We start from the raw sequence: 19,162 nt of genomic DNA, 5'->3' as shown, positions 1-19,162 counted from the left end.
GATCTCCAACCTCAATAGAGAAGGCACTTAGGAGGAGGAGGACAACGCAAGAGACCCTAACGGCCGGTTTCACAAAGTAAAGTTAACTTGTGGTTAAGAGATAACCAAAGGTTACCCCAAAATATGCGTTTTAGTTTCAGGTCAACGGCGAAGTATGGTTAACTCACAGAATTTTTAACCAGAGGTTGGAGTGTGTTACCCTTATGGGTATACCCAGAAGGGTAACAATTATGAAACTGAAACTCATATTTTGGGGTAATTTTGAGGTTATCTCTTAACCACAAGTTAACTTTACTTTGTGAAACCGGCCGTAAGAGGTAGTTTTCTGTCCCGGTTAAACCCCGATTAGCTAACCAGGACATAAAATACCGGTCCTAAGGCTCAAAGATAGATAGAAAGTAGCTTGTGAAGTGGTTACGATTGATTTGATTTAATATGATAATTAGGGGGTGATTTTCCCGAGGTTTTTGACCAAAAAAAGGGACCAACTATATTTTGAGCATTTGCTTAATTTTGATGCTACAAACTAAAAAAAAAAAACAAAAGTAAATATTTTTTAAACACTTTAAAAAAGTTGTAATGAGTTTTCTCCAAAAAAGTGCATCATTTTTTGGTTATTTCACGTTGAAACGTTCACTTTGAAATTTGGCGGATATGAAACTATTTTTTATTAGCTACAACTTTGTTTCAACTGGGTCCATAGAGTTCATAATATATAGACCTGGATCCCGCGTTTAATAGCTTAACGGTGTCTAGTCGGAAAAACTTTGATGTATGGTAACACTGGAACAGGGGAAGTTTTATTTGTGGAACAGCTTAAAAATTTGGAACGTCAGACTACGAAAACGTTCCATGTATTTTGTCGGACAGAACTTCCAATTGATTTGTTAGCATTTCATTAAACTTTCATGTAAAAATCAGACTGGTGTTTATCACCAACTGTGTATTTTAATGAGTGGAACACGAAGAACATGTCAAATGACAGTAATCAAGTCGGTTAGTAATAGCAGTCTGATGTTTGCATGAGAGTTTAATGAAAGGGTAACAAATCAATTGGATGTTCTGTCCGACAAAATACCTGGGACGTTTTCGTAACCCCCTGTTACGAAGTTCCCCTGTTCCAGTGTTCCCTCCCGTACATCAAAGTTTGTCCGACTAGACACCGTTAAGCTATTAACAAATTTTCAGCTTGCTATTAATCAACTTTTTTTTGGAACGCGGGATTCAGGTCTAATACACCATTTTTTTATACTTTTTTAGAAGCTACATATTTTTGTTAAGAATGTTTTTTTCGGATAAAATACTTACTTTTTGAGTTATTTGTAAAAGCCGCCTAAAAACGTGTTTTTTACTCGCAAATAACTCGAATATTAATTTAGTGAAAAAATCCTATAGAACAAAAGTTGCTTAAAATAAAGGCCCCGTCTCACCATCAAATAATTGACAGTTATTTGATCAAACTTGACAGTCAAACTTGACTAGTGACACAAACTATACATACTAACTGTCACTTTGTGTCACTAACTGTCAAGTTTGATCAAATAACTGTCAATTATTTGATGGTGAGACGGGGCCTTTAGTCAGTTTATCCATTTTCAGACTTATTTTGAACGTATATTTTTTCACCCCCGAGATGGGGTAAAACTCACCCTCAGGGCAAAATCTTACATCGGCACACTATCACTTTTCTTGGTTGACATGTTACCTATGTGTATGCCAAATTTCATGTTAATCCAAGCGATTATTTAAAATTTAGAGCAAAAAGTGTGATTCATTGTATATATTTACTACTTGTATTTCAAACAATTGCAAATTTCTTTATCAGTTTAAAATAAATATTTTTGACCAGGTAAAGAATTAATAATTGTCACAAAATTACAAATCACATTATTACAAATATAATCTAAATACAATAAGTGATAAAATATTTCCAAACGAAACGTTTTGTATATATTAGCATTGTTTAAAAAAAGATAAAAATTTGTCTAGTTATACAATGCTATCTATTAATAGTAAGAATTTACCATTTCCAGGTAAAGATTTAAACACCCTCATCTATAAATACAATAAAAGTACGATTGAAGGCGAACGGTACCGATCGATCGGTAACGATCATAAGTTCTATTTAGTACTTGGCAATGGCAACAGCGCCGTCGTTAATAGAATTAAAATTCGTCGTTATTAAAATGTTCGAATATAAATACGTACTGCCATCTACTGAAAGAATTGTTAAACGTTTAGTTCCTATGATCACCAACGATTTTGACTGTGGCGTTTACATACCCCCTTAATAAAGACAAAATTCAGATAATGGCGCCCCATCAAGCATGCACATTCAAGAGGTTTATTTCTGTTCTGTTCTTTCCAAACATTATTATTTCTTAGAACTTAGAGTCAGTATGGTTGTATATTGCAAGCGGGTTTGCCATTCTGTGAATTATCATAAATAAATCCTCCTTCAGTATTCCACAACAATTAACAGCGATAATCCCCTAAAAGTACCTGCCTAATACACCTTTTACGACCGATAGTGTGAAGAGCGACAACGTTGTCAAGAAGATTCTCATTTAGTTTGGCGCGAAATTTAACAGTTACAAAATGCACATTTAAGATTTAAATTGGTAGTGTCTAATTATTGTAAGTTCTATAATTACCGATGCGCGATGTAGCTCCGTTATTCTGAAAAAGTTTACCATCGTTTTATCATCATCTAATATTATATAGGTTTACTTAAAATAATTTTAGTGGTTCAGTGTTTTAATTCGATGATGAAAAAATATGTGACTACATTTATTAGAAGCTTCTTGTATGCTACTAATAATATTGCTTTGATTAAAACAAGAAGCTATTGGTATATAATTACTCATAATAATAGTCGCGTTTTGTGTAAAATCTCCATGGACCACAAATGGATGTCCAATGTACGTTGAAATCAAACGTCCAATGGACTTCGTGTAATGGACGTACATAGTACGTCCAGTTTTGGTCCATGGGCGTTTGGACTTTAAATGTACGTTATATGGACGTCCATCGGACGTTGTGTGCTATATGGGGAATGTTGGTAGTATATGCTTAGAACATGATACGAACATCATTGTTATGTGGGCAGTGAAGGCGGGCCCAGGTAATTGCATAATTACGAGAGAACTGTCGCCCATCTGCTCCGTATGACTCAGTCTGTAGTCTCAAGGGCTTACCGTCGATACCAGGAGAACGGTAGCTCCATTTTCCAGGTTCGGATTGGGGACATGTAATTACAGAGAAGGATGATCGATTCATTGTCCTGAGTGCCTTGTGGAATCGTAGTTAAGCTTCAACAATCCTTGAGGAATGTTCGAAGTATCACCGTCACTCAGTGGATAGTTAGAAGAAGACTTAAGGCTTCCACTTTGATTCCCAATTAAGATAACACAGGGCCCAAATTGAACACACGTCAAAAACAAGCTCGATTTCAGTTTGCCCGAGAACACTTTGTTCTTTATTGAAGACCATGTTGTTCTTTACGACGGCTACATAGGCTAATACATAATAACAACGCTTGATTTCGCAGCGACGATTACGAAAGCTTACCTAGCCAACACCAATATAACAACAATGGACTGGCCTCCATTGAGTCTGAATATAAATCCCATCGAACACCTACGGGATGAGCTCATGCAAATGCAGGGTTCGAGTCCGTGTCCGTAATCCAGCACCAGCGACAGTAGCGGAGCTAAAAACTGCATTAGGTGAAGAGTGGGAGGCGATTCTTCCGGAATCAGTCAAAAACTTACTAAGGTCCTTAAATATCTCGCATAGAAAATGTAGAGCGAAATTGCTTCCATTCCATCGACAATAAGAACAGACAAGGCATACTAAGCAAAATAGTGAAACGCGCGGCAGTCAATCGATGGTCTATTATCTCTTTTTACCGAGCGATCCCACGCATGTGACAGACAAAGATGGCTAGACCACTCAAAGTCAATATTGGCCAACGACGTCTTTGATATAAGGTTTTCAACGCTTGTTAGTTGTTTCGGGATTTTGTCATATGTCGTATAATCCGTGTACCTATAACTTGTGTATAATCTTATTATACGACATATGACAAAAGCCCGAAACAAATGAGAATCGTTGAAAAGCCTTATTGACGTTACACCTCTATTCAAAGAGCTGCCTATTCGCGGTGTGCAAGTACTTATTGGAGGGGATACGAGAAACGATCGTGCGCGAATAGCGGAGAAATCTTACAACTTTCTTAAATAATTCATATTGTCAATTGAAATTGTCAAATTGACGTATATTTCATACCTACTGTCATTTAAGAAGAAAAATTGTATGTTGCTCACAATATTGATAGGATATGCAATTATTATATAAAAGTATATTTGATTATTTGTACTTTGCTTGCAGTACTGCATTTTAATAATTCATTTTATTTACTACATACAATTGTTTACCTTCTAATAACATAACGTAAATCTTACTTTTTCTTCTTATAATTTTTTTTGGGCTTTGGCCTTGACAATTATCCAGCAATAGTCTAAGAGCTAGAGCCGAAAAATCATCGTCATAAGTAATATGGAGTTTGTCATGTGAAATGTGTCTATTGTATATTGATAATTATGACCCCTTTCAGGCTGACACCTCAGTGGATACAGGAAGTTGCAATAAGGGATGAAAGGGGAAAGTTAGTGTAGTCTTTAAAGGTTTTCACGTCCTATTTTGTTAAACCTCCATCGATTTGCATGAAAATTGGTGACTAGTTAGAGCGTACCCCAAGAAATAAAAACGATTTGGTGCCAAACTTGCACTTTTACCCTGGGGGTGGATACCACCCCTTCTCGGGGATGAAAACTATTTTTTTTAAAATAACCCCACAAATCGATAGAGGGACAAATTATAAGTAAAATTTGTTATATCATGTTATTAAAATAAATCAATACTTTTTGAGTTATTAAAGATCAAAGATTTGTCTGTTTAAGATCTTAGCACATGCGTGAAGTTACGGATGATAAATAGAACATATTAATTAATTGTATGTTACTAAAATATTATACATTTAGCAAAAGTGTATTCGAATATGTCAAATGTACTGGACACCCCCAGTTTCTGGACATATTCAGTTTATATTGATAGAAAAAATTCAATTAAATATCGAAATAATATAAAAATAATATTTTACTAACATACAATTAATTAATATGTTCTTTTTATCATCCGTAACTTCACGCATATACTCTTAAATAGACAAATCTTTGATCTTTAATAACTCAAAAAGTATTGATTTATTTTAATAACATGATATAACAAATTTTACTTAAAATTTGTCCCTCTATCGATTTGTGGGGTTATTTTTAATAAAATTGTTTTCACCCGCGGGAAGGGGTGGTATTCACCACCAGGGTAAAAGTGCAAGTTGGCACCAAATCAGTTTTATTTCTTGAGCAACCAATTTTCATGCAAATCGATGGAGGTTTAACAAAATAGGAGGTGAAAACCTTTAATGATTGCACTAACTTTACCCTTTCATCCCTTATTGCTACTTCCTGTATCCACTGAGGTGTCAGCCTGAAAGGGGTCTTCTTCTTCTTCTTCTTAGCCTTCTATCGTCCACGTTTGAACATAGGCCTCTCCCAACTCCTTCCATCGGTCTCTATCCTGAGCAACATATTTCCAATTCGTTCCGGCTACTCTTTTAATATCATCAACCCATCTCATCTGTGGTCTTCCTCTCGGTCGTTTACTTTGGTAAGGTCTCCAATGTTGTATCGTGGCATTCCAACGTTGGTCTTTTTGTCTAACAGTGTGGCCTGCAAAGCTCCATTTAAGTTTGGCAACTTTTGTTGTTATGTCCTCGACTTTTGTTTTTGATCTTACCCAGTCGCTCCTCTTTTTATCTGACAGTCGTATACCTAACATTGCTCTTTCCATAGCTCTTTCTGTTGTAGCTAGTTTATTCATATTTGCCTTGGTTAGGGTCCAGGTTTGACACCCATATGTCATGATAGGAAGGATGCACTGGTTGAACACTTTGGTCCTCAAATATTGAGGTATTTTGCGGTTCTTAAGTATCCAACCAAGTTTTCCAAATCCTGCCCATGCTAGTCTTGCTCTCCTATTAATTTCCGCACTTTGGTTTTCTTTGTCAAGTTTCAGGATTTGGCCTAGGTAGATATATTCCTGGACTTTTTCTATCTCACTGCCATTTATAGTTATGCGTGTGGGGTCATCTGTGTTTGTCATTATTTTTGTTTTCTTCATGTTCATTTTTAGGCCGACGTATTGGGAGCTGCCTGCGAGTTCCTCTATCATAATTTGCAGTTCCTCGAATGAGCTCGCTATAATCACAATGTCGTCAGCGAATCTGAGGTGATTTAGCTTCTTGCCATTAACGTTAATGCCATAGGTTGACCAATTTGTCGTTTTGAAGACGTCTTCTAGTGCTAGGTTGAAAAGCTTTGGCGATATTACGTCTCCTTGTCTCACGCCTCTCTTAATAGGGATGGGATTTGTATTTTCGTCTAGTTGTACTATCATAGTTGCATTTTCATATATATTATGTATTAGTTGTCTATATCTCGAATCTATTCTACAATTATTAATAGCTTGTTCTATGGCCCACATCTCGATACTATCAAACGCCTTTTCATAGTCTACGAAGGCAAGAAATACGGGTAGTTGGTATTCATTTGCCTTCTCTATCAATGTTCTCATTGTCAACAGATGGTCTGATGTACTATATCCTTTGCGGAAGCCAGCCTGTTCCACTGGTTGGTAATTGTCCATTTTGTAGGTCAACCGGTTGTTAATAATTCTCATGAATAGTTTGTATACTTGACTGAGCAACGATATCGGTCTATAATTCTGTAGGTCACATTTGTCCCCTTTTTTGTGTAAAAGTATTACTAGACTTTCGTTCCAGTCTTTAGGGATTTTGCTATTATGTATATTATTTATACATATTATTATATATATATATTATTTATACATTTATTAAATAGCTCTGTTAGTATAGGGATTGTTACTGTCTTGCTTGTTTTCAAGAGCTCGGCAATTATACCGTCCTGTCCTGGAGCTTTATTATTTTTTAGTTCTTTTAAAGCTCTTTCTATTTCGAATCCCTTTATATTTGGTAGTACTTCTGATCCCACGTTTTTTATTTTTCTTTTGACGTTCTCCTTTGTTGATTCATTAGGCTGGCTTTGCGAGCTGTACAAGCTTTTGTAGAAGTCTTCGACTATTTTTGTTATTTTATATTTGACCTTCTCTTCCTTACTATTGGCGTCTTTAATTTTAATGATTTTTTGAACACCCAATGCGGGTCTTAGACATTTTAAGCCTCTGTTGTTTTCAATGACTCGCTCTATTAAGTTCTCGTTCCATTTTTGTAAGTCGCGTTTTAGTTCTTTTCTAATTGTTTTATTAAGTTCTATGTATTCTTGAGTATGGCGTTTGTTTTGCGTTAGTAGTTGTCGTCTTTCCGTCATTAGTTGTTTAGTTTCGTTGCTTATTTTGTCTTCTTTAGTACTTGTTTTCTTTGCGACCTGTAGTCCGGCTTCGAGAAGGTTCTTATTGATGTTTTTGTTAATTTCGTCAATTTCATCTTGATTATGTGAAGGATCATATTTGAACTTATCCGCTAAGACCTCTCGGAATTGCTCTTCATTTGTTTTTACTTTAAAGGCATCTATTCGCGTTGTTTTTTTAAATATTCTTTTCCTCTCTTCTTTCATGTTAATATTTATTTTTGCTCTAACTATACGATGGTCACTACCCGTTGTTACGTTGTTTATTGTTGTTACGTCTTCGAATATTCTTTTGTTGTTTGAGAGAAAATAGTCTATTTCATTTTTGGTGGTTCCGTTAGGTGCAACCCATGTCCACTTTCTGTTAGGTTTCTTTTTGTAGAAGGTATTCATAATATACATGTTTTCTTGTTCCAGAAATTCCATAAGTTTTTCTCCCCTTGTGTTTCTTGTGCCGAATCCAAAATTTCCAATCTTGCTTTCAGAGTCTTCAATCTTACTTCCAATTTTGGCGTTAAAATCTCCCATTATTATTATTTTGGATTCTCTGTTGGTGTCTATAGCTTTTTTAAGATCTTCGTAAAAAGTATTTATTTCTTCATCAGTTGCCTTTTCAGTTTGGAGCATAAACTTGCACAATCTTTAATTTGGTTTTTGGATTTAGTTTTAAAATCATGTATGTAACCCTGTCTGAGATGCTGTCAATTATTTGAATTTGTGATTTTCTCTTCTTGTTGATTAAGAAACCTACTCCACCGTATGTATAGTCTTCATTGCCTTTATAATAGAGCCTGTTGCCTGAATGTAAGTCCACATACCCTTCACCTCTTCTTTTAACTTCTGATAGTCCCATTATATCCCAATTCATATTCCCTAATTCCTCTTCTAGTTCGTAGAGTTTTTCGTCTTTTGCCATGGAACGGATGTTGTAAGTTGCTATATGGAGTTGTTTGTTGTTCTTCTTTTTCAATGTCGACTTGCCTCCCCCAGAATCCTCGAGGCAGACCGTTATTTCGGTGTGGGACTGTGGAATAAACTTCCTACCCACCTGGGGTATCTTCCGTATATCTGTTGAAACCGACATTTTTTATTTGTGGAGGTTTTGGCCATAACCCACCACGCTGGCCAGACGGGTTGGTGGGTGGGAGGGGATATTAGGGAAGGAATTTGGGGTTTGGATAGGATAATACGGAGGTTGGGGCCTGGTTACCTCTAAATAGGAAATGGAGGAAAAAACCAGGAGCTCGCGTGGGCAGGGGCGCTAAATCCCTGAAGTAAGTCTGCTCTCTATCGGGATCATAGAGGGGTACCTACCCGCTACCACCAAAAGGGGTCATAATTGTCAATATACAATGGACACATTTCACAGGAAAAACTCCATATTACTTAATTATGACGATGATTTTTCGGCTCAATCTCACCGTCTACAATCAGGACTAATATAATTGGGAAACATAACTAAAAGTGCGAAAAATGTTGCCGAGATATGAAACCAGGTGTCGCTTTCCGAACTTGCACGGTCCCAATACCTTACCCCTTATCTAGTCTATTATTATTTATTATGTCTATGTTCCATTCACAGAATACATATTATGTATGTTCGTGGAGTGGTCAGTGACTAGTCCAAGACAAAAAATTGCATGCGCATGCGCACTTTAATTCCATATTATATTTATTTATTGCAATATCGTTGATTGATAAATATACCAGTATATTAATAGATAATAATTATTTATTAATAGTAAATATATTTCGTATATTTATCTATCAACGGTATTATTTATATTATTTTAAAGTGCGCATGCTACACTTGTCGTGGACTATTAGTCCCTGATGGTGTCCGCGAACATACTTAACGTATATAGGGCATTCCAACATACTGTCAAAATTAAATCAATAATGCAGCAGTGAAGGCGGCGCCAGATATGCGGTATTTGGCAAATACCGAACAAATGCTTGCTATTTGCCTATTAGTGTGGAGGGGTTGCTTGCTATTTGGCAATTTGGCATTGACGAATTTTAGTGCGTGTCGAATATTTGTCGTGTTCCCGTACGTTGTCGGTCTTTTCAACACTTCAAAGTAAACAAATATTCGCCGTTTGAATATTTTTAATGTCATCCACATATTCTTGCAAGCACAAGCAAGTTTTTTAGGTTAGGTTAAAGTTTATAATGTTTATTAAAGTAGTTTAGTTATTGTCACAGAGTGTAGAAAATATTGAAAATAGTAAATATGGAGTGGATCAATGAAAGTATTTTACAATTATTAGATGCATATGAAAATGAACCCATAATATGGAATGCAAATTGCTTTTTTTTCTGCTATTTAATAATAAACTTCCACCAGACATAATGACAAAAGCAGCTGAATTTATAAGAAGCTCTGTATCACAATCCATTTTGTACCTTTTTTGTGCGTTTAGAATATATTTGTTGTTCCCACAGTGGCTCGATACACGAAAAATCTCGAATATGTGGTGCAAGGTGCTTGTCGTTTAACGAACACTTTCGTGAGCACTCAAATATTTGATATTTAGCAAGCACTTGTTCAGTATTTGCCAAATACCGCATATCTGGCGCCGCCTTGAGGCAAACATAAATGTTATTCTATCATTTCCGTGTTTTAGATCATTTTAGTTACGTTGCTTTGTAATTTTGATTTGTACAATGATTAATTTAACATTTTCACTAGAAGAATTAATTTAAAAAGATAATAGGTTTGTTCCAACACAACTAGAAACCGTACATGTAACGATCACCGTCCTGCGCAGTACCATGGAACGTATTATTTCCTTCCCATGGAACCCATGGAACGTTAATTATCTAGTAACGTGATCGTTACATAACGGTTCTTCGTAGTGTTAGAAAAAACCTAATATGCCTCATTTCTGTTGTGTTTTGAAGTGTGGAATGCGAAGTATTCCTGATAAAGTTCTGTTTTATCAGTTACCATCACTCATCAGTGCTACATTTTAAGCATCATCAGGTTTGTTCCAACACAACTAGAAACCGTCCATGTAACGATCACCGTCCTGCGTAGTACCATGGAACGTATTATTTCATTCCCATGGAACCCGAAACGTTAATTATCTAGTAACGTGATCATTACATGACGGTTCTTCGTCGTGTTGGAACAAACCTATCATGCATCATCATTGGCTCTACAACCCATGGTGATTGTTGGCCTGTTCCAGATTCAGCTTCCATTCCTTCCTATCCCTCGCCTTGGCTTTCCAATTTCGCACTCCTAAAGGCGCAGTCTCTCTTATGCGATTGTCGCATGCGTTCGACGCAAGCAGCAGTCGCAAGCGATGTTCTCTGCACTCCTCAAATGTAAACTTTATACGAGCGGTCTGTCTTGACGAGGAATCGCGTCGGACGCACAAGACAGACCGCTCGTATAAAGTTTACATTTGAGGAGTGCACAGAATATCGCTTGCGACTGCTGCTTGCGTCGAACGCATGCGACAATCGCATAAGAGAGACTGCGCCTTAACACTCGCAAGTCGTCTTCCACCTGGTCCTTAAATCGTGCTCTGGGCCTGCCTCTCCTCCTCACTCCATTTGGTCTCTGGCTATAAATATGTTTCGACGGCTCCGTCTCATTCATTCTCTCCAAGTGACCTAACCACCGCAGCTTGTTTATTTTGATATATCTACAAATACTAGGCTCACTATAAAGGTGGTAAGGTTCAAAATTATAGCGTCTACGCCATAATCCGTTTTCCTCCACGCCTTTATAGATATGTCTGAGGATTTTACGTTTAAAACAGCCTAACCGTTCTTCATCACTTTTTGTCATCGTCCATGTTTCTGACACGTAAGTGAGGACGGGCTTGATTAGAGTTCTGTATATCAATATTTTTGTTCTTTTTGTGACTATGTTTGATGTTAAAAGTTTCTTTAATCCATAATAGTACGCTCTATTTGCTAGATATATACGTGTGTTAATTTCTGCAGTTACTGTAGTATTACTTTGGTTGATATGTGAGCCTAGATATATGAACTCTCTTACTCCTTCAAAAGTATATGTTCCAACCGTTAGATATTCAGGTTCTCCGTTCTGCTACTTGATTATTATATGTATTATATGAGACCTTCATATACTTAGTTTTATTAATATTAACTTGTAGCCCCATTCTTTTTGCTGCTGCTTCCAATGCCGTGAACCATGATACTATAAATAAAGTTATTTATAGTATCATGCCGTGAACGATTGAACCAGGTCCGCCTTTCTTCTTAGTAGACCGTAGTTATGGTTGTCTTACGTGTAAACGTAAGGATTACATAAAGTTGATATTGTTTCAACTTTATGTTCGAATTACGTAAATTTTAAGGACAACTGTAGTATTTTTTGTATTTTAATGTTGGTGATCAATATTGAGTTTGACAATTGAGACAGGTGGATTCTGTCAGTTTACTTATTATGATGGTATGTATTTGTTTACCCAATTACTCAAATATATGTCTATCTCGCGTTTTGGTAATACATTAAATTGCTACATTAAATAAAATGGAGAACTTTTAATTCAGCTTGTGCGTTTAAAGCCCTACTTATAATATTGACTCCGTGCGTCTCCCCTCTACTTACAGTCACGTGACACGCTGTCAGATTTTGTCAGGACGTTTTAACATTGAGTCTTATGGGATTATTTTGTTAAACTTAAATATTTTATTTTGTAGTGATAATAACCGAATACAATTGTTAGAATTCATTAGTTATTAATTTATACCGTAATTTATAGTGCAACAAAAATATTTTCTTTTTCGTTAACCTTTAACTACACGCGCTGGCGTACTTTGTACGCCAGATATAAGAATTCAACTGGAAATATATTTAAAAATTTAATTTTTGACCTTGATTATTTTTCTAACCTATCACCATTGTTTATCTACACAATGCTATCACTGGAATGTGCTTTACAATTTGGTTTTAGTTTCGTTATAATCGGCGTTCTGGAAAGATCGTAATTTACATTTTATTATTTGTTGTTTCCGGTGGTGGACAATATACCCCAGGATTATATTACTATAAGTCGTAATATAAGTACATATTTTAATTGTTTTTTAGTCATTATGGCAAAAAATATATTTTTCTTTGTAAACAATACTTTTTCTCCTGTAAAAAATCACATTTAAAAAAATTTTTTATTAGTAATTTTATTTATCATGGAATCCAGTTATTCCATGATTCCAGTTATAAATCCCAATTGGCTTACTGAAAAGGAACTCCAAGTATTCACTGATGCCGAATAAGGTTTATAACAAACAACTAAGTGTATTTAAAAAAAAATTAAACAAATCCGCTGTTTTTAAGTGTATTTTCTTGTGGCGTCCAAAGTACGCCACGCGTGTAGTTATGTTATAACTTGATGAGCGGGTAGTTAAAGGTTAATAAAGATTTATTGACATAAACTGCGATAGTGAGGTTATGTATACAAAATCAAACTGATAATCAATATTGGAAATAGAAGAATTTATTAAGTGCGTTTTTATTTTCTGTTTATATTAATACATAATATCACTAGCGTGACACGGCATTTTTTTTAAATGTCTCATTTAAACATACACAGAGCGTCCTGATAAAATTTCAAAAAACCGCCACCATGAGCAGGTCGGTCGATTTTGCTTTGACACTTTGTTAACGCTCAGAGCGAATTGGCATCTCGTCCTAAGCAATACGCCCTCTGGAGGATATTGCAGTAACCGAGCTAAGGGGCCATTGTTTATTTTCTTTCACGTTGACGGTTGAAGGCATGGCATCCGGCATATGTTTTAGGTTGGGAGAATTTGTTTGTTTATGGTTTAATCACGTTTAATTGTTGCTGTATATTACTCGTTTGTTGTTATTTATTTTGTTTGTTGTTACGTTATTTGTTGTATCGCGTTAAAGGTTAATTGTGTTTTGTGTACAAAATATAATTAAATTTAAAAGAAAAACACAGATAAACTAACAAAACTAAAACACAAAACTAAACATACAACCAAATACAACATACAATGGGACGCGGCGCCGGTAGTTTCTCCACTGTCATCAATACGACTAACTTCACACTTCACAATGGCCCCTTAGCTCGGTTCAATTTGATACCACATTGGCGCTGCGATCTTAATCCGAATCGTCATTAGTAAGGGTCATGATACTATAATGGTAAGGGTGATAAACATTTTAAAAATGTATGTAAAAATCCTTGTATAAGTAAAAAACCACTCTGCATCATACGACCTCATTTCATTCATAAGCCTCCTAACCTCTCCTTTTTTCTTTATTTGCTTTTTAATCCTTACAGTGCACGCTAAAACAGTGACGTCACTAACTTGATGACGTATTGCGTGTACCTAACTTTTTTATTTACGTACACGTTAGCGTGTACCTAGACACAGCGAATATAAATAAAATGTTTGACAGTTTGCCTCACGGCATTTTCATAAACGTCAACGTCTTAGAATGCCCTATTGAACTCGACAGCTGTCATGTCATTTGTCATATGTCTCATGACGAAGTAAAATTTTGGAACATTGGTACACATCATCTTTGAGTGCCCCATAAATAAACATAAAGATATGGATTTGTATCTAGAACTAATAAAAGCTGGAACAGACAGTCCAATATCTTTACAGAGCATTTTATATAAACCCTCGAATAAAGTTATTAAGATAATCAATAAATTTATCAAATTTTTTCAAGTAGATCTATAGAATTTTGAAAAAATAATAATAATAACAATAACAATAAATAAATACTTCAGAAAATACAGGGAATCTCCTAAAATGTCAAAAATTATATTTGTATCCTTAAAATCCTTAATCCTAACCGAAGGTAGCCAGCCCTAAACCTATGTGAAAATGTTTGGAAGCTACCCCCAAACGAGAAAAGTCTTAAGTTAACCTTAAATGTTGTAACACTTTTCCCCCTCTAGCTACAGAAAAACAAGAAGAAGGACAAGGACCACATAGGACCAAAAAAAAAAAAATAGATCTGAAGTTGACAGGACACCTGGTTGTGCATTGCCTTGAGCAAGACGCGCATAACCAATAACATGTACTGGGTAAATGATTAAAAAAAAATCGAAACCCAAAAAAAAGGAAGAAGAAGAAGAAGTTTATTTTACATGTGTTTAATAAATTTCGTAAGATAGGTGTTTTTATACCGGTTTCTAGAGTATTCTAATTGGGTAATACAATACCTATAACTGTGTAATTCGATTATTGTGAATCCAAAAATGAGTTGCCCTATAGGGAAAGACGCCGTTGACAAATTAAAACAATTTATATCACTATGTAAGTCAAATCCTGATATTCTTCATTTGCCGGATCTTAAATTTTTCAAAGACTATTTGGAATCCTTGGGTGCCTCACTCCCTGAAACTAGAAATATGCCATCGGATATCAAAGTAGAACCCAAGGAAGCTACTGATACTGAAGAGCCAGTGCAGGAAGATGTAGAATCTGATCCGGAATCCGAATTGGAATTTGACATGACTGGATGTGTAGAACCAGATTTTATAGATGATATGAATCAAAAAATGGGTGATCCCTCCAAAGAATTGTCCGAAGAGGTTACAGATCAAGCTGATGAGAAAAGAATGGAGGCTATGTCACAGTTATCTGAAGGTAATTTTTCTTTTAATTTCATATCGCTGCACCCCTCATTATCTGTCCCAGATATTGTAACTTTCTTATTTTGATAGTGTTTATTATTTCGTATTCTTTGCCCGTTTCTCACAATACTTTTGTGTTCATTTTCTGTGTCCATGCTATTCCAAGCATCCTTCTGTAACACTACATTTCAAATGACTGTAGCTTATTTACGTGTTATTGCTTCACTGTCCAGCTTTCAAGTCCGTATTTCAGTATTGAGAACACTTAGCGTCTCAAAGCAATTACTCTCGTGTTAGTTTTGTTCCAACACACAATTTTTGTATGGTCTAGAAATCGTCGACGAAACAGCTTGCACTGTTTTTTGCACATGTTCATCATTTGTACAGTCCAATTCAGAAACCATTCCCAGTGTGTAGGTCAGCCCAACAAGTACTATCGGTTGCAAGATAATTCGGATGGAATTCCCCAGATTAAGAGACTGGGGCCGATATCAAGCACAAAATAATCTGGGGAATTCCATCCGAATTATCTTGCAACGGATAGTACTTGCATTTATCTGTGTACTGAAATGATGGTCATGAAACTGTTACTGGCTGATCACAATTTTTGTTGGAACACTCAAAAGGACGATCGTTGGAACATATTTTGTTTACTGCTCAAGAGTGTGATCGTTACATGACGGTTTTCCGTTGTGTTAAAACAAACCTATTATATCCTGCAGAGTACTATATTAGTTTTGTTGTTTCTCTTTAGACATGTCTTACTTTAATTTGCTCTGTAATCCAGATATGTTTTCTCATCCTCTAGTTTAATATGTAGCATTTGTGTTTCCATGACTTTTCCAAGTGTTTGTATTATTTTCTATAATTAGATATTCATAAAATAAGGCTTATCCTAAATATTTTTCTATATGGGATTAAACTACACTTGAGTCCATGATTCTTTACCTGTGCGTCATCAAGTAAAGCATACGAAATAAGTTGGAAATCTATTCCACACAATGGCAAGTGACAGAAAGTGGCTATTACTCCAATCAAGTAATTTTTCTTGATAAAATTTGACTCTATAAAATAAATAAAATTAAAATTTTGGGACAGAATTACAGCTATATTTGAAGATACGATATATTGCACTTTTGGTAATGTCGATGTGTTTGTTTTTTATCTCAACATATTCGCAACATAAATAAATAAATAAACATATTCGCTACCCCCTCCTCTTTCATTTAATGTTTCGAACATTAAAATTAATACAGATAACAATATAGGTATGATGTAGTGTCCTTTTGGCAATGCCATTATGTTTATTTTTTATCTCTACTTATTGGATATCCACTCCCCTTTCATTTAATGTCACATACATCAAAATCATATCAATACCAATGAAGATATGATATAGTGCTCTTTTGACAATACTATTGTGTTTGAAGTTTTCTCTGTTAGCCTCGAGATCCCCTCCCCTTTCATGTAATGCCTCAAACGTAACAATCGGACCAATAACAGCGAAGATATGATGTAATGCTGTTTTGACTATGCCGCCATGTTTAATTTTTATGTCTTTGTATTCACCATCCCCTTCCCTTTCCAACGACTCCTCTTATGTCACGATTCGACGAGCCTACACCACAAAAAGTGTCAAAAAACGAACAGAATGGACCTTAGATTTTGGTGGAAGCGCCCGTGTTATTTCTTATGGACATTCACCAAATCGCAGTTTTTAGTGTATATTTGTTGTATGCTCGTTCGAATTTAGAGAGTATGCCAGAGGCATGCGCCCCATGCCTATATGACAAAACAAACAAGCAAACACGATCAGACATGCTTTTTCTTTGCATTCACGGTTTTATGCAGTGTTTTTTAGTTGCATATTTTAAGTGTATATAGTCCAACCTTATCATCATCAATGGTGCTACAGCCCTATGAAAGAGCCTCGACCTTCCCAAGTCTATTACGCCAGTCAGTCCTATCCATTGCCAACTCCCATATTTTTCTCCCATCCTCATCTACACCATCTTTCCATCTAAGTTTTGGCCTACCCCTATTTCTACTTCCCACAGGTTGTGACATAAGGATTCTTCTAGGAGGGTTGTTATGCTGTGATCTTGCTAGATGTCCAGCCCATCTTAGTCTTCCTATTTTTATAAGAGATACTACGTCTTTACCACCAAATATATGTTTATATCTGTGGTATACCTCGTAGTTGTACCTCCTCCTCCAAATACCATTTTCACAGATGCCACCGACCAACCTTATATCAAATTATATTTTAGGTAATATTGAGAAAGCCATAGAATTATTCACAGAGGCCATAGAACTCAATCCAACTAGTGCTTTATTATTTGCAAAGAGGGGCCAAGCTTATCTAAAGCTTACCAAGCCAAATGCTTGCATCAGAGACTGTACAAGAGCCTTAGAACTGAATTGTGATTCTGCCCCTGCATATAAATTTAGAGGAAGAGCTTATAGACTGTTGGGAGAGTGGGAATTGGCTGCTAAGGATTTAAGGCAAGCATGCAACATAGATCTTGATGAACAGACTGATGAATGGTTAAAGGAAGTCACACCAAATGCTAAAAGAATTGAGGAACATTTGCTGAAGAAGGAGAGAAAGAAGAAAGATAAAGAAGAGAGGGAAAGATTGGATAGGATTAGACAAGCAAGAGAAGCACATGCTAAAGCTGCAACTGCAGCTAAGGAAGAACCAGAAGATGATGCTGATCCAATGGGAAATGCAGGAGATTTCTATAAATTGTTCCAAGACCCTGAAGTTATGGCAGCATTGCAGGTAAAATTTTATTATATTTAGTAGACTTTAAATTAAATCCTTTTGAGGAACAGGTTTGTTAAGTTTTTCAAAAAAAAATACTCAATTATCAAGAAACACATGAAAAGAATGTAATAACAAGAGGACATTATGTAATAGCACTAGATCAGTGGTTCCCAACCTTTTATATCTGGCGACCCAGCTTCTGATCTTTTTCATATTCACGACCCATCCCTCACCCATGATGATATCAAGAAACACATGAAAAGAATGTAATAACAAGAGGACATTATGTAATAGCACTAGATCAGTGGTTCCCAACCTTTTATATCTGGCGACCCAGCTTCTGATCTTTTTTCATATTCACGACCCATCCCTCACCCATGATGATATATATGTACGTTATTCAGCTACAGTAAGAGCCACGCCGTGACCCACTGGTTGGGAAACGCTGATCTAGATCATTTCACAATTTATTGTTCATTTTTTCATGACAGCAGTTGGTATTCTTGTCAGTTCTTTTACTTCATTTAGTTTTATTATACTGTTCTGCTGGATTTGATTAGTTATATAGCTTTTAGAAATAATTACTTCATATCTTAGGTACAAAAATACTACTTACTTTTGTTTATTTTTATATTAGCAATATTAAGGTACATATCCATACAAGGGCGAACCCCACTCCATGTAGCAAGCTCCACATAGTGGATACCGCAGTGAACTCCTCTCGGCGCTCACCCTCTTCGATCCAACTGGTTTGCGGTTTATATGTAGGGGAGCTCATACCGTATCCATTCGAGCTGCTACACGGAGCACGGTTCACCCTTGTATGGATACGTAACTTTATAACCCTTTCTTTGATTCCATACTGCTTTAATGAATGTTACCTGATAGTTATTGTAAGTATTCAAAATTTATGTTATATCTATGTTGTTTTGGTTTTTACTTGGTGTGTAATTACTGGTTCTTTCATTAACCATGTTTACTTAATTAGTTTGTTGTTATTATCTTAGGTTAGGTTCAATATGAGGGACAAACCCACTTTCTGCCCCCAGTGTACTTATGCACATATTTTTTTCTTTGTAACATAACTATAAAATAGCTTTGATATTATTCTTTCATTTCCAATTAGTAAAATTTAATTTGATCAATTCATTAAAAATGTATGCTAAATTTAGTCAATAGTGCACTCTGCCGAACGCTACCATACAGTGCCCCAATGCCTGTGAGAGGGGTGACTCGCGCTTTATGAATAAAAAATTATAGAAAGTTGTAGATTTGCTTTTAGA

At 35.8% G+C, this 19,162-nt stretch overlaps 2 protein-coding genes across 5 annotated transcripts in view; one reads left to right on the top strand and one right to left on the bottom strand.

Annotated features, from left to right (window-relative positions):
* LOC126882069 (uncharacterized) overlaps nt 1–19,162 on the bottom strand; it is a 550,590-nt gene that overhangs the window by 179,519 nt on the left and 351,909 nt on the right. The window lies entirely within an intron of this gene.
* The window catches only part of LOC126882071 (putative protein FAM10A4), a 38,347-nt gene continuing 33,230 nt past the window's right edge, over nt 14,046–19,162 (top strand). Inside the window, exons 1-2 of the mRNA XM_050646897.1 lie at nt 14,046–15,122; nt 17,380–17,894. Coding sequence (XP_050502854.1) covers nt 14,732–15,122; nt 17,380–17,894 — 906 coding nt within the window. The 5' untranslated portion in view covers nt 14,046–14,731. The remainder of the gene's footprint in view (nt 15,123–17,379; nt 17,895–19,162) is intronic.

Source organism: Diabrotica virgifera, chromosome 3 (genome assembly GCF_917563875.1).
Source record: "Diabrotica virgifera virgifera chromosome 3, PGI_DIABVI_V3a".
In the NCBI taxonomy this organism is placed as follows: domain Eukaryota; kingdom Metazoa; phylum Arthropoda; class Insecta; order Coleoptera; family Chrysomelidae; genus Diabrotica; species Diabrotica virgifera.
The sequence above is the reverse complement of the archived record's forward strand: the minus strand, read 5'-3'. Positions and strand labels throughout refer to the sequence as shown.